General features: G+C 36.3%; 1 protein-coding gene across 6 annotated transcripts in view; it reads left to right on the forward strand.

Moving 5' to 3' along the window:
• LOC112456887 (nucleolysin TIAR) overlaps positions 1 to 24,162 on the forward strand; it is a 529,776-nt gene that overhangs the window by 278,940 nt on the left and 226,674 nt on the right. For all 6 annotated transcript variants that reach the window (XM_025019673.1, XM_025019671.1, XM_025019672.1 and 3 more), the window contains one exon: positions 18,649 to 18,706. In XM_025019673.1, coding sequence (XP_024875441.1) covers positions 18,649 to 18,706 — 58 coding nt within the window. The remainder of the gene's footprint in view (positions 1 to 18,648; positions 18,707 to 24,162) is intronic.

Consider the following 24,162-nt stretch of genomic DNA (forward strand, 5'->3'; position numbering starts at 1 on the left):
CAGCTCATATGTTATTTTTCTCCGTTCGTCTTCCCCTATTTCCATGCCCTGCCCGTTCTTCTTTCCGTCTCAATCTTTTACGCTTTACCATTTTTCATCAAACTTTTAGTATAATTTAAGAGTATGTACAAAATATACATGCGCGATAAAGTCCGACGAATGCTTTAATGCTTTAAAACCATTTACCATAAAAGTTTTTTCTTATACAAAAGAATTTCCAGGCCTAACATGAAATTCTACCCTGTTGCCCTGTACTGTCACTTTGTGTTTATGACATTGTTCAGACTAATACGGACATTGTGAATGTACGAATCTTAGAATAAAAATTGCATCTTTATGTAGATACGTATCTTTAAAAAACTCAATGTGTTTCGAAATGACACATTCCAAAGAGTCCTAAAGATTGTGAATAACCCCGCCATTTATATGAAGCAAATTCAATTTTAGACGCTTTTGATAAAACGGTATTAAAACGTGCCGCAGTTTCTCATAATTAAATTGTCTGATGTAAATGAGACCATTTACTGCCATTTAGAAATAACATACGGGTGGATGATAAAGCAATTTTCAATATAATTTTCAATGTGAAATCGACGTTAAAGGTAAAACGCGCGAAATTATAATAAAAACATATTGCTCTTTGAAGTCACTCTATCGATTATATTTATTTTTATCTCACTAACGATATATTCGTAACGTATTTACAACGAAACATTGCTTTCCATTGTTAATTTTAATATTTCCAAATAAATAACTACGATAAGATATTTTGCGTTACATAGTTATAATCCGGCTTGCGAAGTTTGTGTCAACTCTTAATGATATCATATTGCGCGCGTCTGACAGAGAAAGGATGATAGTTAGAAACTTTCTTAGTCTTTTTAAACTTCTCGTTTGCCCAGGTGGGAAACTCGTAAATCGATAGTCCCAAGGGAAGGCAGAACGCTAGATCCTGCACTGCGACGTATGTATCGAAACAACCATTTCCTGGCTGATACCTCACCGCGAATGACATATAGCTTGAAACACGCATGATTTATTTCCACATTCGGGAATGATCGTCGCCGTCGACGGATCGATATAGTTACTTATATTGCAAAAGACATTCCGGCAAAATTTTATCAATTTTAATACGTGTGTAATTGCGTTATAAAGCCAAGTTCACCAAATAGAAATGACAGAAAATCAATTTATGTTGCAGTCATTCAAATACATAGTTACATGGCACTAGCACTTGCAATTTGCAAACAATTATAGGTATCGAAATATGAAAAAAAATCATAACTTTTTATTGCAACTTGATCAATAGATCAAGTTAGCTAACATTAACAGACAACTACTCATGCAATAAAAAGTTATGATTTTTTTTATATTTCGATATCTGTAATTGTAAGTATAACTTACCGAAGACTGAACGTCTTCGCAATAATGCAAAGTAAATTTCTAAAGTCTTCAATGGTTGTGTAACGAGCAATAAAACATTTTGATTATTATTGATTAAGTTTTTGCGATCACAAATCTAGTTTTCCTGCCATTTTAATTTAAATTAAATTATTAAGCGTAAAAATGTGCAAAAACACATATTCTTAAAGATAATACATCATGCGTTCCAAAAGAAGAAAAACAATATCCCAATTATAATACTTGAGAGGCGCGCAGGAATTTATCGTGAAGCGTACAAGGCCAATATCCTTATATACGGAAAGGATTACGTGGCAGGATCCATGGCATGCGAATACGTGTCGCTGTGCACAAAGGTGCCGACTGTTGCACGCGGCTTATACCCACGTATGCCATGAGAGACGAGTGACGGAGAAAAGATTTTTGGGGAAGGCGCCACGACGAAAACGTCTCGGAGGTTCTCTGTACAACCACGCGCCTTCAAACCGAAAGAATGTAATTACTGAGAGGATCAAAGTCAGAGAAACGACGTCCGTGACCCGTCTGCGTCGGTTTCGTCGCTGTCGTCCTCGTCCTGATGCGGAATTTAAATATCGACGGAAGTATTCGGCGTTTGACTCTCGTAACTGCTGCATTCGCCACCTTTTCCCCTCGTTGCTGCCACTCAAAGACTCGTTCGCTGCTGTCGCCTTTTCTTCATGTTAAAGGGCGACTAGAGGGTAGCAATGAAGGAAACAAAGGAGTTATCCACTGTCAGCATCTCTCTGGAAGGCCGTTAAAAGTACACGCGAATGTTTTAAAGTCCTCGCTTTTTCTTATCCTGATTCCTTGTTATCTCTAAAGCCTCGCTAAAGAAGGATACGCTTAAGACAGCAAACTTGAAGATATCTATCATTCTGAATGGCTACTCCGATAATATTTTATTGATGATTAATAATATTCCGCACTAGTTTATAATAATACATAGAAATCTTACAGGCCATAATTATAAATCTATAATTTTGATTAAATAAAGAAACCTCTCAACTTCTTTTAATTCTATCTAAAGAAATAAAATATGTTTGTGTCAAAGTTGTAGCAGAATATTTTACATTATTTTATAAATATTGAAAAATTAAATGCACACAATCATTATAGTTTTATAAAAGTACGTATGTATGTTATGTAAAAAATTATATTTATGCATTTAATATATTTTTTTTTCATTTTGCTTCAAAGATGAAAGAAGTGCGTAGTCAGAAACGTCATCCAGATTCAAAACTATGATTGTAAGTTCCCATGAGAATCCAGACAGATAACTTTTACGAAGCTTAATATCGTCGACGTAATTACATCGTAATGTCATTATGAACAATCACGAACAAACGATATAAAGTTTTATTCCCAGACCTGTCTAATGCGTAACTTCCTGATAATTTTTGTAATTATGTCACATTACGAAGTAAAACGATACTTTCGCACTATAACAAGTATAACACCCATCTTCACACACAAGCACAAGTATTGATTATATATTTCCAATAGAAAAATTTACTTTGTACCTTTAAACGCTTTAAAGAAAAAAAAAGAATTAAAACTTGATAGCGTCCAATTGATAGCAGTACAGAACAAACTAGAGCAAATAATTTTCTCGTTTTACTATTTCGATACTTTCTCGCTTAGCAAGAGTTTCTTACATAGTTGTATTTACTATCGTAGTTTGAAAGCCTCTAGTTTACTATCATTTGTTATTATCTGATTAAATAATAATCTAGTAAAAATTTCGTTTATTTTCAAGTAGATTGAAGTCGATCAACTAAAGTTAAACAGAATTTTTGAGTTCAATTCCGAGACACAGTTCTAAAGTAAACTTTTGTTCTTTAACTTCAGCCAAGCAATAAATGACGATATATGCATTCTATCGAGCTTTAAACATACAAGCGGAGAAATCCCACAGCAATCTCGGTTCGCAAACAGTTTTCTATTCATATACATCTTATACATGCAAAGTAAAGTAGAAGTAGCATCCTATAAGTTCGTAGGAAAAATAAATTTTACATTGTCCGATATTAAAATCACAAGAATTCTTAGAAACAAAATTGTTTCTAAGAATTCTTTTGAGAAATTTGCACTTCCTTAAATTTATATATATTTTAGTTTATATTCTTTACGATTATTAAATGTGATTATTTGTTCTAAGCACCAACATTGAAAACATTATGTACATGTATAACATAAGTTTTATCAAATCAAATAAAATGTCTTATATTTTTAAGTAAACTTTTAATTTTATCCAATTTTAACTGTATCTAATTTTATTTCTTAACGATGCAATAGGAGTGTACGTTACTTATGTAATAACTTTTCAATAATAATTTTTTTCTGTGATATAAGATATAATCTTATCAAATCATTAAAAAATATTTCCGACATAATTAATTAGAATCTATGATATCTGTATTTTTAGAAGTTACTGATTGAAAAACAAGCACTAATGACAATCGAGCTACTTGACGAAATGCGTTTTACGCGGGTCATCTCGTATCATAAGATACGTAGATCTAGAAAACGCATTTCTCGGACGAAATAAACACTCGCTTCTCTGACTGCACGTGCACGTGGAGCGACTCTCGGGCCACGCGTTTAGAATGTTTCGCGAGACGAGGAGCCACTTGAAGAGGAACGCATTCCACGGGACGGGTGTTCACGATGAGAGGCTTCCGCCAAAAGCTTGCGTCAAGCTTTCTCGCTTAACCTTAGCGAACGCGTACGTGCTTTCTGTCAGGAATGCCTAGCGCATCGTTCGTCGTCGAGCTACCGGAGCAACTATGGCCAAACTGCGTTTTACGCGGGTCACCGAGAGTGTAACATGCAAAATTCACTCAACGAAAGAGCCGTCGCGTTTAAAGTCATTTTCCGTCATCTTCCTGCTTTGTCAGCACGATTATTTGCAAGTAAATTTATATTTGTCTTTATAAAACAATGAATTAAAAAATCCAATATTGGGATGAAACTTTTTTCATACACGTGCTTCGAGATATAGATTTTAAGAACATTATATAAAATATTACGTTAAAATTATGTAAATTAGTGGATTACGCAATTTTATAAAATAATAAAGTTCGGCAAAGTCAAAGTTTTAACTTATCTAAACTTTGCGTCGTTTAAAACATTTATTCGCTGATAGATCTTTTTAGTTTTCTCATAAATATTTGACTATTTCGTTTTCTCCAGGGACTAGTCACTTTCGTTTCTATTTAGGATTAAACGATCTTTAGAATGGATCGAGTTGATGCATGACGCACGTGCGTATCGAGGGACGTACTAATAGAAAGTGATATATGGGAATTGATCTTTTATTATTTAAGCTATGGTCGATCTCGGATATGCATGGAATGCATATTTGCTAGTAACCTACTGTACACGAATCAATGTTTCCCTGAGGGGCGGTTGTAAATTTATCCGTGAAACGAGGGTTGTGTTAAACGAAATTTCTCCTGCCTACAATGTTGCCTAATGATCAAATAAATCAGTATATGTATGAAACTATCGAAAAAATACAAAAAAAAAGTAGATAATATTTATTTAGATAAACTTTATTATCTTGTGTTTAATTAAATTTTTGATCGCCATATTAAAATGTAAAATGTGTAAAATGTATTAAGATCAAAATTAATTTTTTTGTATTTTATCGTAATAAATCTTTTGTCTATGAATGTAACCAATTATTTTATTCGAAATCCCGATCAAGATCTATCATGTTCCAGAAATACATCTATGTACGGATGCTTTAAATCATTTTTATATCTACATTAGGGCCATATCGCGTTGTTACGTCATATTTTATTAAATTTTATTGAGGCTACATATCTTCGTTGGCGATGTCTATTGTACAACCATATTCAGCGTTCCGTTAACCGTTAATATCAGCGCATTAGCTGCTGGTATTTAAATTCGTGTACGAGTAATTACTCGCGATAGAGAATACAAAAACGACGATTACCGCGTTTGACACTCGATTAAATAACGACAGGCGAGTTTGCAATTACAAACGCGACAGGAAGATGCTTTTAAACCATCGATCACACACATAGGGCAGGTAATCAAATTATTGTCGAAATAACTATGTAAAAACTTCAAGAGGTTTTGTGCACGACCCACGCTAACAATTTAGATCAAGGTTATATGTATTTAATAATAACCAAAATAAAAGTAGGGAATAAAATAAGTGAATAATTCCATATTCATCATACCCTTTCAAAGCTCTGTGTTTAGCTCGATAAAGAATCCAGAATCTTAGTTTTGTTATAACGGATCAAACTCTTATATTTCTTTTTTCCACATCTTATATCTTCCTCCCGTATTTTATCCTTCCCCAGCCTTTGTACATCTATTCGACATATTCGTATCCGCGATCGTGATTCTCGCATTCAAATGCGTTCCGATAAAGAGCGGACGATCTGCGGCGACGGACAAACCGAAGCCACTTTGGTCCTTGAAGTAGCCAGACTCTAAGCGGGCGAGTGAGGCGACTGTGTATACAGTAGTGGTAATACATAATAAGATATGAACGGAGGGCATGCGGCATAATCATATATCATAAGGTATAGTGCGGTATGGCGAAATATTCCTCCGTCTACACGGAGTGCGCACACCAACGGGATCACTATCGCCATCACAACTACCACATCGCACCCATATAGATACACGCGAAGACTAACCTGAGGAGAAGGGTCCTTCCTCTCGTTCTTCATCCTCCCCCCCTCTCTCTCTCTCCTACTCTATATCTTGTGTATATTCCCTATCCGACCACCGACTGAAACTCCACCACGGTGTACACGTATGCGGCTAACACCCGCATTCGAAACAAACGCTCGCGCGGCATGTGCACGAGGGATTTGGTACTGTTCCCTTAACTTTTCGAACAAGAAAACCGGAAGGAAACTTCCCGGGCGCGCCCAACGAGCGACACTGCGTGGGATAAACGGTTTGGTCAATGAATAAATAGAAAACCGGGAGAAAACTTGATGTACTAAAACGCTTCCGGATCTCGAGGCGCACACGCGTATCTGGGGATGCAGTCGTAATCATGGAGCTGTCCGATGCAGTTACAAAGAGCTTACTGCCGTTGACTTATAGCCAATGCGAATAAAAAAATAGATACGATCCTAGCTAGAGGCGATTTCACAGACATGTAACAGAATCGACAGAAAACTTTAACTGTATATATACCTACATTAAAAACTAACTTCGTAGCACCTCAATATTTTCATTATAAATGTATATATAGCATATGAGAATTTTTAACTTTAATTAATCTCTAGTTTAGGTATTACTTTTTACTGAACTCACTTTGCAAAAGATTTCCTATTATTCCCTCCCTGTACTTGAGATGTTCTATACATTTTAAGTGACTAGTGTATCTTGTAATTAATATTTTATTATAAGCACCAAAATGTGCTAAATAAATATATCGATAACGCACTAGAGCTTTTTACACATTTTTGCACAATTAATCGACAGTTGCATGTTCCAGAATTAAGTATTAGCGCTAATCTGTTATAACCCATCTATTTTAAGATAATAGATTTATGAGATATTATATTTGCACGCCATTATTTATAAAATATTGTTATTTTTTAAATTTAAAATATACATACGAATATTTACAAATGTCCTATATGCATCAACCACACAAATCCATTATCTCAAATCAAAATATAATAAAATTTGTCACTCACCGATACGATGCGCAGCAGCAGAGTTATTGAATAAGTGTTGTTGAGCTGCAAAATACAAATAAATCCGAATTATAGTAGCGCCCAAGATAATTAAAATTTTAAGAAAGTAATAAGCGTATAAAATAATAATAAATAATTTATTTCGCAAATAACAAATAAAGTATTAAATAAAAGATAAATTACTCACTCCGTGGTTGCTCTGCCGTCGCCCGATGCCTCCCAGGCCTCCTCCTCCTCTCAGATTTCACTGTTGCACTCATATAGCACTCGCCCGCGAAAGCACGGTTGCACGTACGTACCTACAAATTATTAGAATATAACTATTGGTGCATGGCATTTTGCGGCACTCCGGATATTAGTCAAACGCGATACGCACAGAAATTCTTATATTGTGATAGAAAAATTATAATCGCGAAGAAAAAGTACGATTATACGATTCTATACGCTCGACATTCGTGATATTTCGTAAATCAGAGGCAACGCATTTTCATACATTGTCTGTGTATAAGCATGAAATTTATGTTATACGATTAAAAAAGAAATTAAAATATGGAGTCAATAATTATTTACTTCCAATTAAACGCGTTACGGTGTTACTCAGCTTGGAATTGATTTAGCACCTGCACAATGTTTCCTTAATACTCGAAAAATTTGAAAGTAATATCGGCATCTTTCGTGCTGATATCGTTCATATGAATTATTCGATCGGATAATTCGCGCACTATTCCGCACTTTTAATCTAAAAATAAATGAGACGTTACACCGAGAAGCCGCGACCCTTCCGAGAAAAACGCTCCGCGACGACCGCGACACAAATATATCTTATTATACCTGCGTGTGAAACGGAAATTTTTAAAGTTCGATATACGACGGTAGATGCGTTACTCGATTACGCGAAATTCATTCTCGGCGAGCGGAGAGACGCGGATTCGCCACTTTGCTTGCGTTAAATGAAATTGAAACTTGTTAAATTCGCCATATTCTATGGTGCGAATCAATGCAAATCAATTAATTCGACGCCACTCGCGAATGTCGAGAGACATGTCGATCGTACGGAAAAGCGGAAAAAGTGTGCACACATTGTCTCGAGACGAACCCGGGCCTATCGAGAGAACACTATTCGCGACTCCGAAATTCACCTGCGTGTGGAACGGAAACTTTCGAAATTCACTGTACGCAATGACGGTAGGATACGTTACTCCGACAAGATTCACTCTCTCGGCGCGAGCGAAGAGACGCGGATTCGCCACGAAATTCACTTGCGACAAATCAATTAATTCGACGCCTGCACTCGCGAACATCGAGAGACGCGATATGGATTTACATACGTGACAAGGCGATCGACCGTCGCTCAATTCCGACACTCCCGTTCGCTGGGTGAGATTCACACACGATCTTCCTTCTTCTTTAATCGGCACCTGTCTCCTTTCGTCGCGGCGTCACCAATATGGCCGGAAGATTCACGATCGATCGACGGTGACGACGGTTAGAGAAGGCGAGAAACGCGGAGCGGCCTGAACATAGCTCCGAATTCGCACCAACCATTAACCAATACCCGCCCGCCGCGCCCGCGCCTACAGTGAATGAGTGAATAGGAAAAATTTGGAAAGAGTGGAGGGAAGGGTATACGTCACGTCGAGCGTCTCGCCTGGTGCGAAGCGCGGGGCGCGGGGCGCGAGGCTTCCAGGAATCCAGGGGAAAGCCGGGTGTCCCCAAAAAACGTAAACAACTCGACGATATATAACGGCCAGGTACAGCGACTGAGCGACGGCTCGCGAGCGACGCGAACTTTTTAAGTCTCATTCGATCTCTCCCTACGAAATAATAGACCGTTTTTTCTGTTTACGGCGACGACTGCGATGAACAGAAATGCGAAACTTGTGACTCACGGCTAATTTCAAATAATGCCGCTCTCGCGTGATTGTAAACGCAAAATTCATACGCGGTGTGTTTTTACGCAAAAATAAGTTAATCCGTTTTGAATACACTAAACTCCAAAGCGTTATTTCGACCCAGCCGCATACGTATATATAACTTATTTTTCGATCTTGCGTGTTTAGTCGTTTTCGTGTAATATCGCTCGTATTCAATGAAGCCGGCGGCGCCGCGGGCGCCGCTCGCCGCGTGAACGTTCGACGAACGTACCCCTCCCCTCTCCTTCCGATAATTAACGGCTATATTCATGCCGACGCGTAGCGAGAAGGTTCGACGACGAGTTGCGGCCGCCACGCACTTCTCGCAGTTCTCGCGTCTTTTTATCCGCCGGATGTGAATCTCGCGTGTGAACGAGGGTCGGGAGTGACGAATCGAGTGACGGGCGATCGTCTTGAGTGCACGGATGCCGCGATGGTCCGCGCGATCGCGATTAACGCGTCTCGCGACGTCCGAAGGCGGCGGCAACACAATCTACCTGTTCAATCATTGCATATGGCGAATCTCGGAGGTACTCCTGGTTCGACGATATACAAGTAAGTCGCGACTCGCTTTTTTCTATTTGTCGAAAACAAACCTCGCGTATATAAATAAACGGATCGGAGTGCTGTGCTTTTTGATAGAGTGATAGACGGTTATTATTTTCGATTATTTCGCCCGGCTTTTCTGAAAGGGACGTTCTCGCCCCGCTCCCCGCGCTCTTCCCTTTTCGTGTATACGTGTCGCGCCTGCTCCGCGTTTCTCACGTTTTTTTGCCGGTCGAGAAAAAGTTTCGCGCGCGGACGGGTGTCCGGAGTATCCGGAGTCATCGGAATCGATGGGTGATCGTCTCGATGCGTATGCAAATCCATACAATCGCGTCCTATCGCGTCACTGCACGGATTTCTCGAAAGTTTCGATTTCGCGAGAATTATACGCGGGGAAACATTCTTCGCCGCAATCGCTGCATAGCAGCGTGAAATTAGGCTGGCGTGACGTCACACGGCATTATAACGGTCAGTTCGGTTCGTCGATAGACGCAGTTGTTCGCGTCGTTACCTGCCGACTCGAAACGTGCCGCGCGAGTAACAATAAAGACAGATTTGCCTAACGCTGCTATGTAAAATATATTTGATTCCATTGAAGAACGATTATATTGAAGAACGAACTATTAGAAAAGTATACTAATAAAATAGTAATGTATATAATTGCTTGCTCTATCATCATTCGAAAGAATAGGTTGCGTGAAATATTTATTTAAATGAATAGCTTCTACCCCGATATATCTACGAGTCGTCAATCGCAGAAATTGATAAAACGTTAATTTAAATAATCACGGAAACGTATTTTGATACTTGTCGGGGTATATCAAAGCAAACACCAAGGCCACACGCTAAAGAGTAATATTTCATTTGTCATATACGCGACAAATTTTTTAAGCGTATTGATTGGCTAGCTAAGATAGAAAATTTCTTGAGACTCGAGAACTTTTCGTCACTCTGAAATATTATTTTATTACTTTACTCTGAATACTAGGCACTTTATGTAATAGATAATTTTGAAGTATTCGGGGTGTCTTGCATTTTATATACATTTACTTTGTCAAAGGTGATATTGCACATTCGCAATATAATTAATATCTAATTATAACAATCTCGATTTTTTGATGACACATAATCTATATTGTATCGTCCATATTATGTTACATATGTAATTACACAATAATCTTCCGATAATCCGATAATAGGAAATATTAATTTATTAATTGAATAATTTAATAATAGATAATAATGTTTGCAGTAATTTTCTATTTTCTTCTTTGTAAAAAAAAAAAGATAAAGTACGAAAATCTTGAAGAAGTTCTGCAAGCAGTACTATTTCTTACGAGCGAAAATATGTATACTGCGCACATACATCTTTCTAACGAGATTTAGTTACCATGAGAAACGCGCGATTTTGTTACTCTATGCGTTTTAATTCTTAAACAACACTTTATCACGAAATTCATACTTTTGGTAAGGACGACCGTATTTAAAGTCATGTTTCTGTTAAAACGTTTGATCGTGTATTCCATTATCATATATTCCTATGCGGCAAGTTAATCTTATTTTTGTGACTTTTCAAGTCCAACGTTACATAAGATATCAAAAATTCAAAGAGAAATAATAATAAATTATTTTATACTTTCCAGAATTAAGATAAATTTTACTTTTCAAAGAAAGATTGGATTTATATATATATATCGTGCGACGATAACTCCTTGGTCAAAGGAATTAATGTAAAATGCAAGGGATAGATTATTTAAAAGAAATCTATTTCACGAAATTGATATTTTATTGAAATTATATCAAAGTAAAGTAATGATGTTTTAAAGCGACAATACAACGGCTGACAAGCGATCGTAGTGTTTCTTTGGCGGCACTGAACATGCAGGCGCGTATGCCAGGATCTCTCGTATTGTCACTCGTGCGGTATAACTGGAGTAGATAGTGGCAGGGAATCGTTCCGTGTGTCTTTACCTTACTTTCCGTATAGCGACAAGTACCAAAATAAGTTTCTGTGATTATTACAATTAACGTTTTATCTAATTCTGCGATTGACGACTCAGGTATCGGGGTAAAGACTATTCATTAAAATAAATATTTCACGCAACCTATTCTTTCGAATGGTGTGATAAAGAAAGTAATTATATAAATTACTATTTATTGGCATACTTTTCTAATAGTTATTTCTTTAATAATACATAAAGTCAAATATATTTTACATAGCGCTTTGAATTTCTTATCAATTAAAACGTAATTTTGTTTATTATTTAAAAGTGCGGAGTAATGCGCTAATTGTCGGATCGGATAATAAAATGGTAGCAACATGCATAAAAGATGCCGCTAATCATTTTCGAATTATTAAGGAAACGTTATAGGTGCTAAACGGATCGATTTCGAGTTAAGCAACGTCACGCTGTATTTAATTAGGAAATAAATAATAGTAATCGATTCCGTATATTAATATTTCTCAACCGTGTAATAAAGGGTACATTTGAGCCGGAAGCAGCTAGCCGAGCGGTTAAATGTGATAGGCTGGATCCGGAATTAAAAATCAATCATATTCAATCACGGGCTAGCTGCTTCGCCTGCTCGAACGCGCCTATAAATTAAATGCTAGCAATTTATGAAAAGCCTTCATCTCTAATTTGCGAGATAATTACAAGTATCGAACGGATCGTAACTTCGTGCGAATATACTCTTTTTTTTCACGTAATTCTTTCTGTCGCAGTATAAGAAAGTGCGCATCGCGTCTGATTAACAGGAGTTTCGCAAAATGCCGCGTAATCGTCATATTCCGATAATTAGTACGTGCGCGATCGTAATTAATCGTATTTCCGCGAGTGAGTAGTGTCGTGTGAGTGTAACAGAGAAATCTGAGAGGAGGAGGATGCCCGGGAAATATCAAGCGACGGCGGAGCAACCATGAAGTAAATAATTTATTATTTGTGATGTTATTCGATACTTGCGAGTTAATTATTTATAACTAATTTATGCGTTTAACAATTATTTTCTTCAAATATACATTAATTTCGACGTTGCTAGAATGTGGATTTATTTGTTCTTAATATTTCTTATTAAATAATTTCACTGCTGCGTGTTATAATTGGAAAACACCGATTTTATTTCAATTTGAAGTATACTTAATGAATTTGTAAAAATCTATAGATGTACATTGGATGCTCAGAAAGGTGTTCGAGTTACAACACACACATATTAAAAGAATAAAATTATTGAAAGACTGAGAAACAGTAAATTTGTACATTGTATCGTTGCATGAGTTTCGTGCTCACAAATAAGGAATGTATATCTCTCGAGATATATAAAATTTTATTTTCAATTAAATTCAAGTATACTTTTTTATACAAGGTTTATGTAATGACTATAAATATGGATGTTACTCATTTCTCCATTTCATTTATTTTCCATTTTAATAATTTCCTCGGGAATTTCCTCAAAATCTGTTTGTTATTGTGTATTTTTATGTTTTTATTTGTTTGGAATAGAATCAATACATTCACGCAGCGTCTGTTTTTTACCAATTTTTTATCACTTCGTACTGTTCTTTTCTATAAAATTGAAAACAACAATATGAATAATTATAACTAATGGGTTGTAACAATTAATGATGTGTAGAAAAGAATTTTTTCTATAAGTTATATACAAACTGAACGAAAAAGCTTTATTACTCTATAAATTAATCGTAATCATGATGGAATTGGTTAAATAAATTGTTAAGAATATTTAATCTATCTACACAAATTTATGAACGCCAGCACTGATCAGGATAACTCATAAATTGTGACTGAAGCTCACAGTATCGATTTTATACAATCAGCGTAATCAGTTAATAATGAATAATTGAAATTCAAGCACTATTGAAATCACCATTGTTATTGCGGTCGCACCGAAAGTGACATTATAAATCAATTTTCTGCTTACAGGGTATTGATATGTAAACTAAAAATATCTATCCTAATAGATTATTTTAACGATTAACGTGCGGTTCTGCGATTGACTTATTTACATTAGTTAATTAGCAATTAACAGTTAATTAACCATTAATCTGTCGACTCGCCTTTTGTCCGATATCGATTTTTTTCTGCTTTTTCTTTATTTTACTTGATATATAGTTTTTCCAATAATAGCACCGTGTTATAAATTTCAGAAAAAGCTAAAGATGTATTACACTTTCTAGATTGGAATAGAGTGAACTTGTGAAAAGTTATCTTTCTCGGAAAGAATAACAAGTATTAAGCTTTTGCGAGAGGACGCTTGGTTTTTTTTCGCGCAAAATAGTTGTCATATATGTTGTCGCGACGGTAAAAAGAATCAATTAGACCGAACCTAGAAACGAGCGAGGTCAATATACCTCGAGCATTCCAAGTACTGATATTTACAGCGTAATTAACGATTGAACCGACACGGATTGTCACGGGGTTTACTGGGAGACCCCGTTTGCGAGTGTTTCTCGTACGCGCGGGAAGTAAGCGAGTGTTCCGTAAATTTCTTACGATAGCATTTCCGTGACTTATTACCGCAGCAGGCGAGAAGCGTTAGTGGTGCCGCGTCGACTAATGGCGCCATGTGGCGGAATGTGGCTAGAAAATAAGAAGGCATAAGTAAGAAAACGTTACAAATCCACCACACGGTATTGGACGCTGTATCGGCCATAACGTTAAACGACAATATAGGACCAGCGCCCTTCGTCATGCGAAAGTCCGAAACGGCCTTACCCCCATTAAATGTACTTATATAAGATACTAGCCAACGGTGGGCAGCCAACCTCGCATCAATCACGATAATAGGACAATAAATATCTGACCGGCAGGCGACTGCCCGGCTAAGATCAAAAGTGCAGTAGCTTGCAATTTCTGCCCGATTTCCTGCCGATATTCGCTCGCAATAACTCAACCTTCACATCTGTAATATGTAATCGCTCCCCTATCGCGGTCTAAGCCTCGCATTAAAGTGTCACCCTGATCCATTCCCTTTCTCCCCCCTCGGTGTCGAAGTACGCAACATTCTGTGCAACAGTTCGATAGTTTGCAGGCAAGATTTGTCGCTTCCTAGCATAGCTTGCTACGTAGGCTGCAAAAGGCAAAACGGATCTCACACTTGGCCAGTCAGAAAATTCCTCGATTTTGTTTACGCGATGGTACGAAGGCGATAAAGAATTCCGACTTTTCTCGTGTCACCTCCATTCGTGAACACAGGAATGTCTTTTTAGCGGATCATATAGCAGCAGGATTATTTAAAATTGCTGTGAGAATTGAATTAAGTAAGACTAAATGACAGAATAATTAACTATTAGATTTTTGTTGCTGATTAAAATTATATTTTATTATCAGCGAATGTGATGTAAATTTTAATTTATTCTATTTTACTGCTACTTGTTATCATATTAATGCACGTTTTACTTTTATCGATTTTTTCTCTTCCATTCTCGTGCATTTTATTATTGTTTAAATTAAAAGCACATCAAATTTGATATATTTTATCCATTTTTTAAAATCATATTAGTTACGTAAAGATATTTAGGTAAAGATCTTTAATTTAAATTATTAAACATTAAAATCGTATAATTTTCAATATTAAATTAAAACTTGGAAAAACTCTTTGTAAAGGCATTATCGTCTCTTTGCGTCTATTTTTTTATTTGTGTGTAAACAAATATCTTAAGAAAAATCAATTAAAAATATAACCTTTAGACGAGTAAATTTACAAAATAGTGCAGACTTGAGGCTGCTTGATGGGACACGAGGTATCGATAGTCGTCATTTTGCGCGGCAGTTAGAATACTAGGTCGACCTCGTTTCGCGATCGGTTTATTCAAAACGGAAGTTTAGATATACGCCTAGAGTAATACGAAAGTGGCGTACCGGATGGAAACTTCACCTTTTAATATATAAATATGGCAAGAGGCAGGGTTCAGCATAAGGCGCGTGTGCATTAACTGTTCAAAACTACGACATGTAAACTTGCTTTTCTCCCCTATAAACCATAAAACAACGGGCTCTGGACCGGTAGACGACCTCGCAACCCGCTAACTATTAAAAGTTGCAAATTGCTGCAGACACACTGCGGGGCCCCGTGTTCGTGTACTGGCCGTCTTGGGCACTCGCGCGCGTTCGTCCTATCCTAACTTACTTTACTTACCAGACTTACTCGCTTCCTTACTTATATAGTCACTCGTTTACTTACTTATTCCCCGCTTCGTATTCCTTATCCTTTGCACTTTTCCGCGCTGCGGTTTTCCCCCGTTAACATTACTTGTTCTTGTCACACTTGTTCTTATACGCTTACACACATTATACTTTTTTCTTTCTGAAACAACTAATCTAGCAGAAATCTCGAGAAATGTGATTAAACGTTAAGTATTAAAATAGCAGAGCAGATATTATTTGTTATTATATTTGTTAGAATTTGACTGTGTACTGTGTACGGTGCAAACTACTATCTCCTGTCATTCATTCCATAACTAACGAAGCTATCAGCCGGGTAGAGATAATTTATATTCAGGATTGCTATATAATAGACAATAACGCAGATTATTTAACTTCTGTACACACACCAGTATTCAATATACTATCCGGCAAACTATTTGCTACGGTTAGTTTACCGTTTAGTTGCGGCGTCCCAATGTCGCTTCCAAATATATTTTGTAAAATAGTTTACGATACGCGGCTGGCTGATAATCGTACAAAGCACCGCGTGGGCGTAAATGCTTTATCAAGCGGGACGGAATATTTTGCCTCTGTTCGCGCATTTCGCTATAATTCGGTTCAATTATCATTCGATTATATCGATTTTCGAGGTATGTATTTAGCATCGGCGTACAAATGCGGGTCCGTAAAATTACGAAAAATATGTCCGCGCGGAGACGCAAATCCCACGAACAGTTAAATCAAAAGCGTTATCAAAATCGAATACCAATTTACATCAATTTCTTTAGCATATGTATTGTAAAATGTACGTGCGAATATCTAATATGATAAAGAATTTTTGCTACTTTACTTTACAACAAAATTTCTTCGCTTTATTACGTGCCGATAGCCACAAATTGTTAATTTTACATTCGACTATATTGTGTCAGCTTTATAATAAAATATTAATGCCACTTTTAAAAATTACTGGCAGAAACTCAATAAATTTATCATTAATCAATATATCCGCGTTTTCATGTTAAAATATATTTTTAATGCGATATATTTCGTGCATTGCAATTTTGTACAGGATATTTTATGTTATCTCAGTTAAAAGTAAGAAAAAAAATACATTGAAAAAATCTGGTACGAGTTTCGCTGAATATAATTCAACTTGAAAAATATTAAAAGCACGTAAAAAGAAAGTTGTCGTTTGGTTGTACGGTCTTTATTAAAATAACCGTCTTTCTAATTGCTCCGTCTTAAAGCGCTTTTTTATCTCAGCCTATGCGCCAGTTTCATAAACCCTCATAATCCAAGAGAGTTAAATACCGTACCTGCCAGAGACTGCACGAACGACGCCGAGGGTCGACTATGCCGACGGCCAAGAAAATGAAAAGTAACGATTCAATATCAACGCTACGCGGGTTGCGTGTAGCGAATTAACACGTACTGATACGGCTGGTGTGTCGTCCATGTTGGTGACACCATTCTTCCATTAACCCTGTCTACATTTTCTGCGTATCGTGCGCGTGACTTTTATTATTCGCATGCTTCTATCTGATGCGTAACATTTTACTATTTCCTGCTTATATCATGCTCGTGAAATCTATCACGCCATTAATTGCCAATATAGGATTTGCAAAGGAACGAAATCGCTGAAGAATGCATTTTAAATTGATTTTAGTTTGATTAAAATTATATTTAAATTAAATATAAGAGTACATTGTTAAGAAAAATGTGTCGATGAATTCAACACATGTTTTTATATAGGAATTTCCCAGAGGGCTTATTAATTGCCAATATTATATTTTATAAGAGACGTCGGTATTGCACATCCGCGCTGTCTGAAAGGGAAAAAAAACAATACGTTGTCGATAAAATCGATAGACTTCTATCATTCGTGGCGTACTCTCTATTAGAGATTTTTGACAAAAGAAGATATCAAATCAATAATGGGCGATATACGCGTATAATAGTTTAAGTTACTCTTCTAAACTAACTTGGCTCTTTGCAAACGTTCCGTACGTTGCGAAATTCAATACAGCAAAACTTATTCCGCGGCTTGCTCGTCGTAGTTCCGTCGCTTTTACGTATTTTCATTTTTTTCCTGGACCGCGATCGATTCCACCGAAATGACTTTTACTATCTATCGAATATCTGCGACGCTACGAGCGGGTACACGGTGATGCATAAAGAATCCAGTTTACGGCGTCTGTTAGGACTCGACGATACCCGACACGTCCCATTTCCGCCACCCGACGTCTTCTCCAAAGTGAAACCACTTCCTCGCTGCCGGAATCTGCAGATCCGATTTAGAAGTAATGTGATCGATTCTCCTAAGTTTGTCTAAGAAATTTCAGTAGCTCTAAAAGTCAATAGCAACGCAGAATGTGGATTTATAAAAACAGTTTACGAGTAAGGAAATGACTAGCTATAATAGCTTCAATAAATTTTATTTAATCTCGACTTATAATTCATATTTGTATTCATTATTGCTGATACATGATTATTAAATTAGCTATTAATCTAACCGCTTTATAATTAAATATCTTTTTCTACAATTATGATCTCAATCAAACTTAATTAGTGTAGGAAATAATATTGTTTTCTGTACTATGATATATATATTTATATATATCGATTCTTTTACGTTTTGTATATTGTACTAGATTAAAGAATATTATAGTAAAACTTATCAAATGTTGATATTAAGTTTAACCTTTTGTAGAAAGAATTGCCTTTGTTTTATAAAAGTTTTATAAAAGTCGTTTTATAAAAGTTAAAAATTATATGCTGACGTAATTGGAGAAAACAATTTGACGCGTTTTAAGATTGCCTGTATAATATCAATATTTTTTAAGCTTGCTGAAAATTGTGTCTCTTCACGTAGAATTAAACGCATTCTTTCTTTTTTAAATGTTTCAGGAGATGAAAGTTAACTGGGCGACGTCGCCGGGTAACCAACCAAAACAGGACACGAGCAGTGAGTATGCCCACAGTTTTCAGATTTTCGTCTTTATACGAAAAATATTTTTAGCACCGTGCGTTTTGCCTTTGATCCTATACTTGCTCGACTTGTTGGACTCGCATACTAATTGGTCCGAGCAGAGAATTACTCTAAAAGAGAATTTTTTAAAGCTGTTTCGTCGCAAAGTAAAATGCATTTTGGGCTGATTACGACATATATTATGCAAAAAATGTTGGGTAAAAATATTGTTCAAAAATGTTAGGAAAATTTTATTAAACAATATCGACAATAATACGTAAAGCATAAACAAAGAGGTTAAAGAAGTTCAATCTAACATTTCCACATTAATATAATATTTATAACATTAATGAAATCTAGCAATATTAATAAAGCAATAATATCTTGTTTACAAAATTTGTGCTAGAAATTTGTTATTATTTAATTGTAATTAAACGGAATATTATACCGCTTATTTATTATTGCGATATTAATGCAATATACTTTTGTATTCATTTTTAACATATGTTATCTATCAAAATACACGTAAGTAAAATATACTTTATGAAATATGTATATACTTATATTTATATAGTTAATTTATTATCTTTATAATGCTTGTGAAACACATATATAATAATTGATTTTACAAATCAATGATTTCTTAAACGCTATGATAAAAGTATACCTTGCAGCTTTTTAATAATAAAGTATATAGACTGGAAGTTTAAAAAAAATTACAAATATTAATTACAATAATCAGATTATATTTTTAAAACTATAAAAAGGCTTGTTTATTTTATTTTATTATTATTCCAATTTCCATTCTCTGTTTAAATATCAATTTAAATACTAATTTTGCAAAAAAAGTTTATATATTTTGATGTATGGAACATTTTATACCTATATCTGCAAAAAACCATTATATGTTCTCTTTTAATGATTATTTCACAAAACCCATTATTGTAGAATAAAGATTAAATTAATTTACCGGCTAAAATAAAATAATTCAATACCAGTGACATTAAATTAATATTCTATTTAAAAAAATGTATTTATTAATTGTTAATAATATCATTTTACTTTGATTCCACACAACTATAATTACTCGTATGTTTAATCGAATGAAATATTAATCGAATGTTTAATGACGACGAATGTTTGAGACTTTTGTTACCAGTATATACATTGGCAATGAAAACCTCTGTGTAGAAATGTTAATGTACGGTAATACAATTTCTCGTAGAAAAAATTCGAATCGTGCGTGAATATAAATGGCTTCACTAAAAATGCTTTGTTTTTTTTTTACTATTCATGACAACGTGTTGCAGTATTTTTACGTAAAATAATTATTTTTTTATAAAATATTAATATAGTTATAACATAATGCTTAAGTAATTAAAATAAAAGTATTCGCTTGAAAAACATTTACTATATTTATGCATGATAGAAATCAATTCCAAGAATCGTCACAATCCGACAAAAGCTATTATAGTTTTTACATTCGATTCAACGCGTCGGAAATAAATTTCCCAGCATCTCGCAGTGTAAGTTTTCATCGTCTACATCCCAGTTTTCTTATGTCGAAAAACGAAATTGTATTACTGGAACATTACCTTACAAAAATACATAACGAACGTAAATTAATCAATGCTGAAAAATAATTATCCATCCTAATGAAGGATAATTGCAATTTTATTTCTGGATTGGACAAAAAGTGCTATAATGTACTTTATTTATTCCAATGTAAAATAAATTAAAAATATCTTACATAAAAATATTATTATACGTATAAAAATCTTATTTGTATATAAGCATAGTACCGCGACATATTTTCTTACAAGTTTCATCGCGGATTTTTAAGTGCACAGTTATAATTTTGTCGTAATCATGTATAATTTATTATTTCAACGTTTGTGTACGTAGATAAAGCATAGGATATTCAGTGAAATGGGACTTGGTGTAATACAGTTCCATGTATTTCTAGAATAACTTCTACGCGTAAGGCTGTCCGGTACAGCGGTAGTTCGGGATTAAGCGTACGTCCCTTGTGATAATCTCTTTTGCTTCCTGTGTCTGGGATCCCCAGAGAATCAGCCATAAACCATGAAACCCGTCATAACTACTTTCTTCCCACGATCTCTGTACGCTCGTGCGCATAGGAAGGTTGATATAAATGCAGATTATGTGATGCAAACTGGACGAATTAGAAAAGATTTTTCGATTTTTTTTTCTTTTTACAAAAACATCATATTGTCTCTTACGTTTGCGGGATGACAAGCATGACGTGGACTCACGTATTTGAGAGATACAATTGATTTGCAACAATGCGTGAACGATACGAATGATGAGTGAAATTCACTAACTACATCTCGAAATCCGTCGACATCGACTTTCGCGCGCAGACCGGGCAACCTGAAATAATTTAACAAGCGCGCATGACGGCTAAATAAATATCACAGGAAGATTCCTCCCGCCATTACGTGCTCGTTACACGTGTGAAAAGATGCGCGGTCGCGTCTCTGTGGATATGCCCTATTATATATGTAACCGGCAGGCGGTCGTACGCGTGTGCGTGCTTGAAATTCAGTGAGGGCGGCAGCAATATTTAACTCAGTCTGAAATTCCTCTTTTTATGGACTTGTAAAACCGTGACAGGCACATGGGACCCGATCCTGCTTCTCCTCCCTCCCGTCCTTCGTCCCTGTCGTTTTGCCCGCCACCCCTTGTTGCTATACCTGCATCCCCCTCGCTCTCGAGCCCGAGACTCGCTCACACCCGCTGACGCGGTTAGATAGCAGTCTCGTATCTCTCTTGTCGTCCTCTTTTCCATCGCCGGCCGACAGTCTGCTACCTACCTACCTACCTACCTACCTACCTACGATCACCTTCTTCACTTCTCTTTTTCCTTCGGCGCGGCGTCGCTATCCACCCACGCGTACCTACCGGAGCACTCTCTTCGCTCGAAGCACTATTTCTCCTCGGCGACAAATGCAAAACTAAAACGTATTCTCCTCTCCTCTATTCTCTCTGTAAATATGCCGGTATAGCTGCCAGCATGGCCAGAGTTTTCCCTTCGCTTTTGTTTCCTACCGCCTCTCCCTCCCCGTCGCCGCGTCGCCGTGCATCGTCTGCCTTCGCCATCCTCTTCACGATCATATGTATGTAGCATTCGGCGAATAGATACAGGGAGAGGTGTTATGCGGCTGCAACTGGAACGACGGGTTGTTTTACTTTTCCGCGAGAGATTGCTAGTAAACTCCACCGCCGATGCACCTGCGCACATTTTGCGGCTCTGACTCTTATACGTCGCGTTTCCGTGTAAAAGTACGTTGGTCCACGAGACTGTAATAAAATAGGAGAGAAATCTTAATACGTGTTAATTTTTGCTTTCTCTAAGGAAATAGCTATTGAGGAATTTGCAACTGCATTATGTATGAATGATTCTATTTTATAGTTTTTTTATTCATTTATGTTATAGATATAAAACAATGACTGTTTTAGAATTTTTTATATACATATATTAGATTATCTTAATTTTTATGTTAGAAAAAAATATATTTTGTATTTCTAACGCGTTAATTAAGGTTTCAGAAATGTTAGTATACTTCAAAATTTACGCAGAATTAAACATAGTCTCTCAAGTTTCACATAAAGTTAGAAAATCGTGTTATTTATATTGAAGAAGAATTTGTAACTAATAAAGTATAAACCGAGTCAAACTAAAATTGTGAAGACTCTTCGCTAGATTGAAGCACGTTTGTACTTCATATCGGGAAACTTCGAGTATTTATTTCGCAGCTGAGTGTCATATCATAGATAGCAGTATTCGTGACGGATCGAAACGATATATGAATGTTTGCGGAATGTCTCTACGCGATGGCAGGTTGTATTAGTCTCAGGTCAGTACCAGCTGGTGTGGACTGTGACTTTAAGACCGGTCGTTTATGCGAGTGTCATAATACGCAGTCGTGGGATCTAACGCGACGTATATTCCGCAAAGATGAAAATATAGCGGCTGAAGATGGCCGGCATGGAAGCGTAACAAACGGCGATAGTACGAGCGGCGAATTGCGATAAAATATTTTGGACTTTCATGTCTTGTAATATATTTATCGTAGAAAACAGCCGTGCCTGTAAGTATAGCAGAGCTTCATAATTTTTACTTAAAACAAATAGCAGTTATCTGCGGACTTTAAGGAGCAAAAGATCTTCATACTTTTAAGGGAAAATTATGAACTTCAGTTTCTTACTTAGATGTGCGATTTTACGATACACAGATAAATATATGCATATGCGTCAATACGTATATTCTCGAAGGGATATTTCGGCTTTGCTGAAATTAGCGATTTCCCGAAACTTAAAGCGACAACATTTGCAATATGATTTGCATAATTGCTATTTGTGTAATTGCAATTTCAATTATCTCAATCGCTATGCAGATTTGCCTATAATCCCTTACAGTGATAGTGACCCCGATATTATAGATCAATTTCACCCGAACCCCTTTAATAGCGACATGCAATCTCCGCGCCCACATCGTTGTAGCTACAAATAGATACCGACCCGTCGCTAGATATAAAAGGAGGAAGTTCGGAAAAGAGAAAAATTCCTTGTTCCACTTTTCTTCTCTGATCGTTGTCAGGAAAGGTAGTGGCGCAGAGAAAAAGGAACGGGAAAGAAAAAGCAGGGGGAAAGGAGAGAAGAATAAACAAAGAAAGAGGATTGTGGCGAAAAGCTTTGGATTGGGTTTGGCTAGCTGACTGTGTAATCGTGCATCGTTTTTCCTGCATTATGAATTGCGTCAGGGGATAATCGCGCCAGTATTTACGAGGCTTTTCAACACAAAGGAGTTACACCTTGAGTTCCACTTCTCTATTCCGTTTATCTGCGGCAAGAAGCGTTTACTGTTAAACCATAAGCCGCATGTCTTTGCCATTTACCTGCATTATTGCCGTTATTGCAAACTCTATTTCTCACGTCCTCCTTTTGCATGTCCATTCGCTTACGCCTTAGTATTTTGCATTTCCACGATGGCATAATATATCTCTTTTACATCGGACTGCGTTTTTGCAATTTGTATTTTACGATCCGCAAATGTAATTGCATCGATTTTCCAATCCGAATATAAATCTGATTCAGTTGCCAATTTATCCTTGCGCTAGTTCGATTGATAGATTACGAAAATGTTCTTTAATACGTTCGAATAGAACTTCGAGAGAAAAAATTATCAATTTCTAAAAATTCACGATTTACGATCAGTGCGGGGTCAATTGATATCAATTAAATTATAACGGATTGCTGAGGTTGCTCATTTACATATGCATTCTGCGAACACAAGTATTCTAATATACATACATTCACGAGGAATCCGTGTTTAACTGGCGACACGATGCAGATCAACGAACCGAGAAAATAGGATGAGCCGCGGGAGACAAGTGCATCATGCATTCTCTTTGTTCACGCTGTTGCAT

Source organism: Temnothorax curvispinosus, unplaced genomic scaffold (assembly GCF_003070985.1).
Source record: "Temnothorax curvispinosus isolate PA1 unplaced genomic scaffold, ASM307098v1 QBEX01007285.1, whole genome shotgun sequence".
Classification (NCBI taxonomy): Eukaryota; Metazoa; Arthropoda; class Insecta; order Hymenoptera; family Formicidae; genus Temnothorax; species Temnothorax curvispinosus.